Raw genomic sequence first — 14102 nt, 5'->3', positions numbered from 1 at the left:
CTAAGAAAATGAGTAATTTTCTCAATAGGTACCACAGGTAAACAATTTAAATATACCTATAACCCCTACGGAAATAAAGCAGTCATTAAAAGTCTCCCAACCAAACCAAACCAAACCAAACCAAGACAAAACAAAACAAAAAACAAAAACAAAACAACAAAAAACAAAAGATACAGTTACTCTGATACCCAAACCACACCAAGACAAAACAAAAAACAAAAACAAAAAAACCAACAAAAAAACAAAAGACACAGTTACTCTGATACCCAAACCATATCAAGACTCAAGAAACATAGTTACAGAATATTTTCCCTTCTGAACACAGATGCAAAAACATACGATCAAATAAATGGAAAACAAGTCCAAGAACACATAAAAAAAATCATCTACCATGATGAAGAGGCTTCATCCCAGAAATGCAGGGATGGTTCAATATACAAAAATCAGTAAATATATTTTACCATATAAACAAACTGAAAGAAAAAAACCCACATGATCAATCTCATAAGATGTAGAAAATCCAACACCTTTCATTATAAAAGTCCTGGAGAGATCAGGAACACAAAAGACCTAAACATATTAAAGGAAGTTTACATCAAGCCCATAGCCAACATCAAATTAAATGGAGAGAAATTCAAAGTAATTCCAATGAACTAAGAAAGAAGACAGGTTGTCCACTCTCTCCATATGTGTTCACTACAACACCTGAAGTTCTAGCTAGAGCAATAAGACAACTGAAGGAGATCAAAAGCATACAAATCCGGAAAGAAAAAAGTCAAGTGTTTGCAGATGATATGATAGTATACATAGCAATCCTGACAACTCCACCAGGAAACTCCTACAGCTGATAACCATTTTCAGCAAGACAGGTAGATATAAGATTAACTAAAAAAATAATAATAATAAATCATTAGCCCTCCTACATATAAATAACAAATGGACTGAGAAGGAAATTATGGAAACAACACCTTTCACAATAGCTTCAAATAATATAAAATATCTTGAGGTAACTATAACCAAGCAACTAAAAGACTTGCATGATTAAAACTTGGGGGTCTTTGAAGAAAGAAACTGAAGAAGATATCAGAAGATGGAAAGATCTCCCATGCTCGTGGATGGGTAGGATTAACATGGTAAAAATGGCTAGCCTACCAAAAACAACCTACAAATTCAATGCAAATCTCCATCAAAATACCAACAGTTCTTTACAGATCTTGAAAAGACAATTCTCAATTTCATATGGAAAAACAAAAAACTGAAGATAGCTAAAGTAATCTGAACAAGAAAAGAACTACTGGAGGTCCTACCATTCCCAATTTCAAGTTGTACTACAGAACTCTAGTAATAAAAACCTTATGGTATTGTCATAAAAACAGGAACACTGATCAACGGAATTGAACAAGACCCAGATATAGATTTACACACATATGGACACCTAATTTTTTTAAATAAAGAACCCAGAAATACACAGTGGAAAAAAGCATCTTCAACAAACAGCGTTGGTCAAACTGAATGTCTGCATGTAGAAGAATGCAAATAGATACGTATTTATCACCCTGCACAAAACTCAAGTCCAAGTGGACCAAAAAACTCAACGTAAAACCAGATACAGTGAACCTGACAGAAAAGAAAGAAAGGAATAGCCTTGAACACATTAGCACAGAAAACTACTTTCTGGATAGAACACAAATAGTACAGGCACTAAGCTCAACAATTAATAAATGGGATCTCGTGAAACTGAAAAGCTTATGTAAAGCAGAATATACAGTCATTTGGACCAAGCAGCAGTCTACAGAAAGAGAAGATTTTTACCAACTCCATATCCCATAAAGGATTAGCATAGAAAATATTTAAGGAACTCAAGAACCTATATATCAAAAAAATAAACAATTCAGTTAAAAAATGGGAAACAGATCTAAACAAAGACTTTTTTGTTGTTGTTGTTTTTTGAGACAGGGTTTCTATGTGTAGCTTTGACTGTCCTGGACTTGCTTTGTAGAAAAGCCTTGAACTCACTAGGCTAGCCTAGTGATCTGCCTGCCTCTGCCTTCCTGAGAGCTGAGAGCCACCATGCCCAACAACAAAGAATTCTTGATAGAGGAATCTCAAATGTCTGAGATACACTTTAAATAAATGTTCGATATCCTTAGCCATCAGGAAAATGGAAATCAAAACTATTTTGAGATTCCACCTATACTTGTCAGATGACTAAGATCAATAACACAAATGACGGCTCATGCTGCTGATGATGTGGAGCAAGAAGAGCATTCCTTCACTGCTGTTAGGTGTACAAACTTTACAGCCACTATGGAAATTAATATGGCAGTTACTCAGAAAGTTGGAAATCCATTTATCTTAAGACCCAGCCTTATCACTCATGGGCATATACCCAAAAGATGCTCATTCTACCACAAGGACACTTGCTCAACTATATTCATTACAACTTTAATAGACCAGAAACTTAAAAACAACCTAGATGTCAACAGAAGAATGGATAAAGAAATTGTGGTACATTTACATAATGGAGTATTACTCAGCTGTTAAAAAAAATGACATTTTTTTTTTGCCTGAAATTTGCAGGGAAATGGGTAGAATTAGAAAACATCCTGAGTGAGCTAAACTAAACCAAAAGAAATACATATGTTATGTTTTCACTTATAAGGGATATTAGCCATTAAGTAAATGATAATCAAGTTATAATCCACAGACTCAAAGATGTTACTTAAAGAGGAGGGATCTAGCGGGGTGCAGGGATCTTAAGAAGAGAAAGTGGAAAGAGTTTGAGCCAGAGGGTATGAAGGACACCAGGAGAATAGGGCCCTCAGATCAGTCAAGCAAAGTGCACACGAGCTCACAGAGACTCAAGCAGTAAGCACAGGACCATCATGGATCTATATTAAGTCCTCTGCATATATATATAATAGCTATTAGTTTAGTATTTTTATGGGACTCCTGATTGAGAATGAGTGGATCTCTGACTCTTGTGCCTGCTCCTGGGACTCTTCCTGTTGGGCTCCCATGTGGAACTTCAATATGATAGTTTTTGCTTCATCTTATTATATTTTATTTTATCATGTTTGGTTATTATCTTAGAAGCCTGTTTTTGTTGTTGTTGTTGTTGTGTGTTTTTTTTTTGTTTGTTTTGTTTTTTATGAGAGACAGAGAGGGAGTGGATCCAGAGTGGAGAGTAGGAGGAAGGGAAACTATAATCAGAAAATATTGTATGAGAAAAGAATCTATTTCTAATTTCAAAAATGTAAAAAATAAAAAGAGAATATGAAGTTGGGAGGCAGTCTTGTTGAAGAGAGGTCCAGAAAAATTGGAGGGGAGAAGTAGAGAGTGGATTTGACCAAAATATTTTATGGACATGTGTGAAATCCTCAAAAAACAAATAAAATATTATATAAGAAAAGCTAACTTTCAGATCTGGGGAAATGGCTCAGTTGACAAAGCATGTGCCTCACAAGCATGAGTACTTTGAGTTTGCAAACCCTCCTAAGAGTCAGATGTGGCTGTGCACATCTGTATCAGCACTAAGGCAAGGTAGAGACCAGAACATTTAGCCAGGCAGAACTGGTGAGCTCCAGGTTCAACATGAGAGGCCTGTCTAGAAAACTAAAGGTGGAGAGCTAAGAAAACACCTGACGTCAGCCTCGTCCTCAGGAGCACGCACACACCTGTCTGTGCACTCACGTGCTCAGGTGCACATATCCACACTAACAAGTAACACACACCCTCAGGCCCCCACACACAAATGTGGCAAACAACAAGGACAAATCCAAAATGCAGCAACAGTGATTGAGTAAATGTGGGAGTGAGATAAACAACTTCATTAGCCCACAGAACAAAGGGCTTGGCCTGGAGTACATCTGTGGTCTACTTAGATCTAAAATTTTTGTTGCTTATTTTCTTCCTTTCCAAAATGCTTTAGAAAAAAGAAAAATAATTACTTTTTTATTAATTAATTTAATTTACATCTCAGTCAAAAGCCCCTCCCTCTTTTCACAGTTCCACTCTCCCTCCCGCCTCCCTTCTCACTATTCCTCAGAACAGGGGAGCCCCCTACTCCAGCTCATCTATTCGCATGAGGACTGGTTCATCTTCCTCCCCTGCGGCCTGGTAGATAAGTCCCATCAAGGGGAAGTGATCAAAAAGCAGGCAACATAGTCCATGTCAGAGATATCCCTCACTCCCCTAACTAGTGGACTGACATGAAGCCTAAGATGCCCATCAACTTATCTTCTTGGGGTCTGTGCATTGCAGCATGTCTGCCTTGTACTATATGACTAAAATCTGCTTATAAGTATATACCATGTGTGTATATATACCATGTGTGTCTAAGAAGAGAATTTTGGTTTGAATACATATACATTACTAAGTTTCCTTCATTTACTAGCAACACAAAATGATTATAATTTTGATGAAAGGAATCATTGCATAAAAACCACAAAAATAAATTTTGTAAGGCAATACCTTCAAGATGTGAAAGCCAACAATGCATTTCTGTTTGACCAACACTTGGTGAATCATGGAAAGTCCATTACAATTTTCCAACTCATGGGTTCTTTGTTGGCTGTGCTTAGTTAAAGACAATATAACCCGCAGTGCTAACGCTTGAGTTTCTTCACAGCCACTAAGTTCAACAACCTGAAAACAAAAAGCAGATGTTTTTCTCTTGATCTATTAATAGTAAAGTTAATGTGTGTGCTTATCTATAATAATGTCATATCAAGCTATTTTTAATCCTTAAATTGTAACTATTTAAAAATTATGAATAAGCAAAACTGAAAGAAAACCATAAATTCCATTCTTCTCAATCTCTCAAATATACTAAAATGAACATAGATAACACTGATAGCCTTGGATATCACTTTATTACTAAGCATCTTACACTTAGTAATCTGAAATGTGATCATAAAACTTGAGTTTTCCATGGTCAATCAAGAAACAGGTTCAAGCACAGGCAAAGAATCAGAGATGCCCTCACTTCTATTGGTGGGAGTCCCACAAGAACATCAAAGTACAGAACCATAAGCTATATGCAGAGGACCTAGCTCAGACCCATCCTGAGCACGTGTTTGTCACTTGAGTTTTGGTGAGGACCTGTGAGCCCTGCTTAGTTGATTCTATGAGCCATGTTCTCATGGTGTCATGTCAAGCCACGATATGAGATTTGTGCCCAGTCTTATTATATCTGGTTAGACCATATTCGATGGATATCCCTGAGAGGCCTGCTTTTTTTGGGGGGTGGGGGGTAAACAGAGGAGGTTGATCTGGAGGAGGGGAGGGTCTGAGAGGAATAGAGGGAGGGAAAACTTTTATCAGTTAGGACACAATTTATAAGAGAAAAAAAGTTAAAAGAAAAAAGAAACAGGCTCAAAACAGGCTTCTTTTTGTGGGAGACAAAAAGAAGCAAAGGATACCAGTGAGGGCTCCTGTCTAGTACAAAGATAAAGGCAAAATTAAAAATCACAAGTCGTACCTAGTATTGCAGTTTAACCCAATGCCTCTTGATACAAAGGACTTATGAGAAGCAGATATCATTATCATGATAAAAGGCAAAAGATGGGATTTAGATTCCAATTGCACATAGACCTAGTATCTTGCACAGCACACACTTCCGACTCCTCTGCTGGCTTAAGGAAGGCTGCACTGAAAAGCTAGCCTGAAGAGAAAGCCCACTCTGCCTGGAAAGCAAGGATCTGGAGAATGGGCACAGGGCAAACCTGGAAGGGCACAGGCCTTCACTGGAACACCTAAAGGTTCATGTTTCTATTTGGCAGGAAATTAGGCTTAAAAGACATGCTGTGTGTATAAGGCTTTTAGAAAAACATTTCCTTTTTATAGAAAGTAGAAGGTACTGAGCATGATTTCTAAATTGTAAACGTGAGAACATACTTTAAAAGTCTACTAGTAAGATCTGAAATGTATGTACAATAGAATTTTTTTTCTAGGATCCAATTATATATACTACCTGGGTAAAAATGGGAAAACTAAAGGTATACATTTGAAATTATAATGTAAAAATAGACCACAAAATGTTGATTAGGAGTTAAATGAAAGTTTTTTACTTTTGAAATACTAGAAAATCTATTCAACTAGATACTAAATGGAGAATAAAATGACAAGACAGGAAACACACTATGGTAGGTAAGATGTTAGCAAGATTAAAAAAAAATCTCTAACAAGAACAAATGCTGATACACCCCCTTTATTGTAAAATTAGATCAAAGGTGGCCCTATAAAAAGAAGTAAGCTAGTTAAGAACATACTGTGAAAATATGATGATGTTTTAGAAGTTATACTTAGGGATAAAATAAAGGACATCCTAAAGATAAAGGAAGATCAAAGTTGCTTTAATTAAACAGGGAGATAGACCAGAGGAAGTACAAATTATATGTGTCAAAACAAGGTTATCGTGTCCACCTTGTGTTCTTCAGCAATCCTTAAAATAGAAAATATGAAATTATGAACTGCTCATTCTCTATCAGAAAATATATTATTCCTGTCTGTAAGTAGCTAAAGAGAAAAGGTAAATACATGGTTTATTTTAAAATGATGCTTATAGACAGAATCAAAGTTTTGTCTCTCTTCTTTAAAAATAAAAACATATCCTGGGGCTGGAGAGGTAGCTCAATAGTTACAGGAGCTTGCTGTTATGCTAGAGGACCTGAGGTTGGTTCATAACACACGTCAGGTGACTTACAACTGTCTGTAACTACAGCTCCAGGGAATCCAGTATTCTCCTCTGGCTTCTACCAGTATCTACACATATTATGTGAATGTACACATAAGCTCATACACATAATTAAAAATAAATCATTTTTAAAAAGAAAAAACATATCTTTCATACCATTAGTATAGCATATATCTTCCTTTCCAAAGGCAATTTAAAATCTCATATACTTAACATTTACTTGTTCCAACTACATTTGTGGGTAACAGAAAACATCTAAAATCTTCATAAATTAAAAGAAACCTTAATTTATCCATGACAGAAAGCTTGGTGTTAGCTGTGATAATTTTTTGCATTAAAGTTTTACATACTTGAGTACAGCTCTTTTTGTATTGTATAAGAAGCCCTTCAATTATCAATGGAACAGAGCTTCTGTTTAGACAAAACTATAATCACGATTCTTACCCTAGCAAAGAGGAAGACAAATATACCAGCCCCACCAATCTCGTGCAGAATGCCCTGGATGGTTCTACATTCTGTAGGCCGGAGGCTTTTGAGTTGCGAAGGTTCTAGCAAGATGCTCTGGACTTCCTTTGAGCTGAAGGGTCTTTGAGAGAGCTGAGTTTTCACTTGGCCCTTGAGTCGGATCACAGGCTCATAGATGGTGTACTGAGCAGGACAGTAAGTTGTATAAACAACTGAAAGACTTTCCTAAAACACAAACATTTTAATTTAGTGACAAACTAAAGTTTAAAATGTTAGCTATCAACTAGCAAATAAATATTTCAACATAAAAAGACACGTAACTAATTTTTATTTTTTAAAAGATAGCCACTAAACAAAATGGACAGAGAAGTACAGCTGCTTCCCACAACAGAAATAACCAGCCAGTCAAGTTGCGACCAATAACATGAACCACAGCTGAGGATTCTAGCTTTGACACATCCAGAATAAACATGAAAGCAAAAGATAAACAAATTCTAATTATAGCTCAGCCAAATTTAAGTCAAATTTTTTATATTTCCTCTCCCAGACTAGTTTCAACCAGTACTGATCCATGTCAAACTTCTCTGAGCTACTCCTCACAGAAGTCAGAGAGGCTCCCAGGCTTCGGTCACGCACAGGAAGCCACAGCAGGTAAAGTAATCTCATGAAGCATATCACATGTCTTATCTGTGCATCAACTAAACCAATTCCAGTCTGGTGTAGCGGACTGGCGCTATTAACAAAAATCCCCAGCAGCAGCTCCTGAACTGTGAATTGCTAGGACAAAATAAAAGAATGTCAAAGACTAATAAAGAAAAATTAGCAATACTTTAAATACAAAATTTCTGTTTTATACTGATATTAGTAAGTTATCTAAACCCTGAATATATGCAATTAATTTTTAATTTGTGTGTGCTCACATACATGTTAAAATATGCATGTGGTTTTCGTTCTGCCTTTACATGGCCTCCAGGGTTCAAGCTCAGGTCACCAGGTTTGCACAACAAGCCTCTTTACCCACTGAACCATCTCATGGTCCCTAAATACAACTAATATTATAAGTGAATCTTTGTACTTGTTTCTAAGTATGAAAAAGAATACATTGTATGATTTAAAAAAAAAAGAGTATGTCAGGCTAAAAGTGCTACATTTTCAATGCATCATAAACATTTTTCCTGAAAGATGATTAGATATAAAATAAACTTAGCCGATAAAATTGCTATATAAATATAATTCCAAGCAAATAAGAATACACACATTTAAAGCATGAAAAAAGTTTAACAAGAGATTAAAGTGTTTCACAATTTTTTTAGGAAGAAACTTCACATTCTAAGAGAAGAACAAAAATGAAAAAACTTTAGGACTCTAACTCACTTCTAATTATATATTCCAATGCACATACCTACATAAACCCACTGCAATGTTAAAACTTATAAAACTCAAACTTACAATTAAGAGTCCAACATCCACATCTTTCTTGGTCATAAAAAGGTCTCTGATTTCATCACATCTCAAAATTTCTTTATTAATATACTTGGAGTAGTCGGTCACTGGCTTGCCATATTTACATGGCATTATGGATGTGTAGTTGGGTCCACAAGCATACAGGAAAAAGGCCTCTTGTGAGCCAACTTTCGCTCCTGAAGAGCAAAAAACAAAGCTAGTTATATAAAACATTTCAAGGAGAAATTTTCTATATATAGCAAGAAAATGAGGTAGGAGTGTGTGTCAGATTTTTTTTCAGTTGTCTACTATTTCTTACAAAATTCACAAAGGCTCAGTTTTAAAGTAAGTGTAAGAATAAACTAACTTGTACCAACTATGTTAAAAATGCACAGATATATAAAAAGCAAACTGGGAAGCTTTTGATAATATTTCTCTTTGTTCCTTAAGACAGTGAATTTCAATTTAACCAAGTTCAGGTTTGTTCTGCTTTGTTTTTGTTTGTTTGCTGTTGTGGTAGTTTGTGTATGATTGTTTTGCCTGCATGTGTGTATGTGCACCATATGAGTGTCTGGTGCCTGTGAATTCAGAAGAATTAGATCTCCTGAAACTGGAGTTGCAGATGGTTGTAAGCCATGATGTGGGTGCTGGGAACTGAACCTGGGTCCTCAGCAATAACAAGGAGTATTCTTAACCTCTGAGCCATCTAGCCAGCTCCCCCACCTGTTTCTAACAGGGTCTTTTGTTGTTGTAGTTGTTGTTGCTATATTGACTTTTTGAGAAAAGGTTTCTCAGTGTAGCCCTGGCTTTCCTGGAACTTACTCTGTGGACCGAGCTGGCCTCAAACTCAGAGATCCACCTATCTCTGCTTCCCAAGTGCTGGGACTAAACAAACAACCATCACCTGGTTTGTTTGTTTTTTTAATAAATGAGAACTTTAATTTTTTTTTGATGAGGGGGCTGAAGAGATGGCTCAGTGGTTAAGAGCACGGTCTGTTCTTCAAGAGGTCCTAAGTTCAATTCCAGAAACCACATGAGGGTTCACCTATACTGGGATCCGATGCCCTCTTCTGGCATGCAGGTGTACATGCATATAGAGCACTCATTTACATAAAATAAATAAATAAATCTTAAAAAAATTATTTCTTTAAATTTTTTTCATGAAAACAATTTTTGGTACATTTTATTTTAAATAAAATTTTTATTTTTTTTATTTTAATTGCCTTTAATTACTCTCACTACATACCCTCCAAATGCTATGTGCCAGGTTTAATACTTTTTAAATGATATATTTCATTATTTTTGCAAAAATTCACTATTTGAATAGAATGTACTAAAATCATGAATAAAAGAAGAGCAAGAAAGGTGGCTCAATGATTTAGAGCACTGATTGATTTTGCAGAGGTCCTTTCATTTACAAGGCAGCTTACAATCTCTAAAGCTCCAGATACAAGGGTTCTGATCCCTTCTTCAGACCTCTGTGGCCATCAGACACATACGTGGTACACAGAAACATAATAGGCAAAACACCCATACGCAGAAAATAAATAAATCTTTAAAACTCAGAAATAAGATTTACATAAATAGATTTACTAGTTATGTCATTGCACTTTCCAAGTAATGTTGATTAAGTGTATGAGATAAGGTTACATCTCCACATCACATAACTGTAAGGAAACATTCAGTTATAAAATGTTAAAAATATCCTAAAAGTGAATCTTAGAATCTTGAGAAGGCAGGACTCATTAAACATATGTCAATGAGGAAAGACCAAGATTGCTGTCAGGTTGATTTCTGTAATATGTGGAATTTAAAGTTTGGAGACGCTTCACTGGGGAAAATATACCATTGAAGAGGAGCAAGTTTCCAAGGTCCCATTTTCCAGCTAATTGCAGAAGCTCTTCTTGGGATGTTAAGCAATGACCAATCATACAAAAGGTTTTATTGCTGTCTGAGGATAAGCTTGTTTTTCTTGGAAGCACAAAATCCAAGATGACATCGTTCTTCCTGCATTAAGAACAAAGCTAAGTTAATGATGTTTGGAAACACCATGAATGCTCAAGGAGGGGACATTCTTGAACTTTTCTAGGTCCTGAATTGTAGTGTTGGCAATGGGAGGGAAAAGAGGGTAGCCGTCTGTCTCTTGGTCAGATGTGCTGCTGGCCCACAGCCAACAGGCAGCGCCTTGTAGAACAGATACCCGTATGTGTTGGCCAGAAAAGCAAACACACATTTGCTACAAGCTGTCTTTGACAGCTGCCTCCTGTATGTGTGCCTGTCTGGTTCAGAGAAATAAAGTAATCACTTCCCCTTACTATGTCAACGTCTCCCATCTTGGCATAATTCCTAAGATTTCATATGCTCCATGAGGCACTGGAACTAGAGTTTCAAGATGTCCCCAAGTTTTGTTGTATCTAACTTCTGAAATGCCAATGATTTTGTATTTTGTTTTTTAATGCTAACGATTTCAGAAATGTTGTTTGGTCTCCTCTTTTTCTTTAAAGGCTAGTCAAGAATTCTTATGTAAAACAGAACCAGAAAAGGTAAAAGTAAGGCTTTCCCAAAGAGAAAAACAAAGGCCAAGAGGACTTCATTGCCTAGAGACCTGCTGAGTGCAAGTCCTATTTCAGGAATGCCTTAAATTCTATATTAAGGTAATAAGGGTGCTTTATTAAGGTAAAATCTAAAATTAAAAAAAAATGGAGACTTATATGGCTAATTCACTTTTAAAAATTAAACTTTTATACATTTATTTTAAAACTTTAGTATCTAATTCATATTTACTAAATAAATCAACTATCTTAATAATAATATATTTTATTCTTAAATTACATTTATGTGCATATATCATGTTTATGTCTGCATATGCACACTAAGGTGCATGAAGACACATGTAGGAGTTGGTTCTCTCAACCGTGTTCTAAGAATCAAACTCAGGCTGTTAAGCTCGGTGACAAGAGCCTTTTCCTGCTAAGTCACACAAACCAAATAGTTGTGTGTGTGTGTGTGTGTGTGTGTGTGTGTGTGTAAAGTGAGATAATCTACGACTCTCCTTTGTGGACCAATAAATGGCCACAATTAAAACACTACTGCCACCTAGTGGCATTATGACTTTTCTTAAGTGTGAAAGAAAACCTACTGCAATATGAATGTAAAATAAACAAATATTAAGTGTATCTGTGCCATGCACGTCTACATTTTTATGATTTTGATGCTATTTTCTAGCATCTTTATGGTTTGGGGGTTTTTGTTTGTTTACTACATTTGTGTGATTTTGATGCTAATTAGTTATTTTCCAGTGTCTTTATGGGTTTTTTTGGGTTTTGTTTGTTCACTTTTCTAAGGTAGTCTGCCTCTATAGTGTAGGCAAGCCTGGAAATCACTATGTAGCTTAGGCTGGCCTTGAACTCACAGCAATCCTCCTGCCTCAACTTTTGTAGTGAAGAAATTACAGGTGTGAGTCACCATTCTTGTTTGCTTTGTATTATTAAAATGGCCTCTTGAAATACATTACATTCTTTGTAGACATTAAAATACACAGCTTCTAAACTAACAAAAGAACCAAATTTAAATCAACAAAATAATATTTTTGACCTTGGTCACCTGTTCCCTGATTTATTAACTAATGAAATTAATTCTATCAACTGGCAAAGAACTTTCTTCAAAATAGAATAAGATCAGTAATTGGGAGGGGAAAGAGAGAGAGCAATGACTCAGACACTGTATTCACTAACTTCAGAACTTTCCGTGACAACCTCATTCTTCACTCTGAAAGTTCCTAGAAACTAGTGTATAGTCCTATATCCACCAGATGGGAAGTGGGAAGGAGAAAATGAGGTACAGTGCAAAGATTTGGTACAATGACTGGCACCTGTAACCAGCTTATGAAATGAGGAGAGTTTCTAAGAAGAGAGGGGTCTGTCTCCAGTTCTAATAGTTCCAATCCAATGATCTGAAAACAAATTAACTGATTGGTTATAGCTACCATTCAGGCTTAGGCAGGTGGAATCCTATTGTGAAGATGGAGACCGGCTTCAATTATGTGTTTTAATGTATTTTCTTCAGTGAATCAACAAAACTGAACTTGGGTTCAACTTCCTATAGCAGACACTATGAACTATCCCAACGTCATTTAACAAGCCCTTCTTCCTTCTCTTCCTCAGTGACTGAAAACTGATGATTTTTAGGTAACCAGTGCTTGCAGCCTCCTATAGCAGTACCATGCCTGACACACAGTAGTTCCTTGATAAACACCTGACAAAACTCACTTCGTTTGTGTTAAGGATAGATATGACTTCTATGATCTATTCTTTTTTGAGTAATTTTTGAAACAATAAGAAGATAACATATATAAAACAGCCAGGGAAAGGTCTAACAAGTATATAATACACAACAGACTTTTATAAAAAGTAAAATTTTAATTACCAGCTTGACACTCAGTCTTGCCGAGCTTTTCCATTTTTTTCTACTCACTTTTCTTTCTCATGACTCAACTGATAGTCTTCCAGCCACCTCTATAATTTGTGCTGGTTAGTTTTTGTCTGTTAGGCACAGCCATCCAGGAAAAGGTAATCCTCAGTTAAGGAAATCCTCTATCAGACTGGCCTGTGGGATGTTGGTTGATGGAGAAGGACCTGTCTTGTACTGTTAAGAAAGGTAGCTTAGCAAGCCAGGGGTCAGCATGGAAGTAAGCATGGTTCCTGTGTTCTCTGCTTTAGTTGCTGCCTCTAGGTTCCTGCCTTGCTCTCTTGCCCTCGCTTTCTTTGATAACGGACTATAACTTGTAAACCAAATATACTTTTCTCCCTGAGTTGGTTTTGGTTATGGTGTTATCATAGCAATAGAAAGCAAACTAGGACACAGTTCATTCAGGGTCAATGTTTACATTAAGATAGTCAACAAAATGTTTATTAGCTTAGCTGAGAAGTCTGTGTAGTAAAAGTTACACAGTCTCTGCCTGAATCTGTTACCTTGTATAGTTCTAGGACCTAATTTAAGTCTATTATCAGATATTATAATAGTTTATATTCTTCTTTAGTCATTTTAATTTCTTTCAACCCCAATTTAATTTAGGTATTAACTGTCTTATTCAATTAATTTAAAGAATTCCTTGTGGATTCATACTTGTAATAAATGGGCTTGAGGGACAATATTACAGAGGCTTACCTAGCATATATTGTTCATAAATATCTTAATCCGCAGGTTTTTGGTTTGCTCCTTACACCTAAATACAGCCATCCACAATATTCGCCAGAGGTTGGTTCCAGGCATCCCACAGATACCAAAAGCTAAGAATGCTCAAATCCCTTACAGAAAATACCACATTTACTACTAATCACCTACACATAGCCTCCTATACATTAAACTATCTTTAAGCTACTTATAACGTCTAAAATAAATGCCTTATAGTTGTTAGGCTCTATTGTTTAGAGAATGACCAGACAGCAAGACTGTACATGTTCATGATAGATATAATTCTCAAATATTTCCAGTCTGA

At 36.0% G+C, this 14102-nt stretch overlaps 1 protein-coding gene across 4 annotated transcripts in view; it reads right to left on the bottom strand.

The window, feature by feature from the left end:
* Lyst (lysosomal trafficking regulator) overlaps window positions 1–14102 on the bottom strand; it is a 174631-nt gene that overhangs the window by 82885 nt on the left and 77644 nt on the right. For all 4 annotated transcript variants that reach the window (XM_060372467.1, XM_060372466.1, XM_060372469.1 and 1 more), the window contains exons 15-18: window positions 10452–10612; window positions 8612–8802; window positions 7142–7387; window positions 4474–4647 (exon numbers count right to left, since the gene is read on the bottom strand). In XM_060372467.1, coding sequence (XP_060228450.1) covers window positions 4474–4647; window positions 7142–7387; window positions 8612–8802; window positions 10452–10612 — 772 coding nt within the window. The remainder of the gene's footprint in view (window positions 1–4473; window positions 4648–7141; window positions 7388–8611; window positions 8803–10451; window positions 10613–14102) is intronic.

The sequence above is a fragment of the Meriones unguiculatus genome, chromosome 19 (genome assembly GCF_030254825.1).
Source record: "Meriones unguiculatus strain TT.TT164.6M chromosome 19, Bangor_MerUng_6.1, whole genome shotgun sequence".
NCBI lineage: Eukaryota > Metazoa > Chordata > Mammalia > Rodentia > Muridae > Meriones > Meriones unguiculatus.
This window is presented reverse-complemented; position numbering and strand designations above follow the sequence as displayed.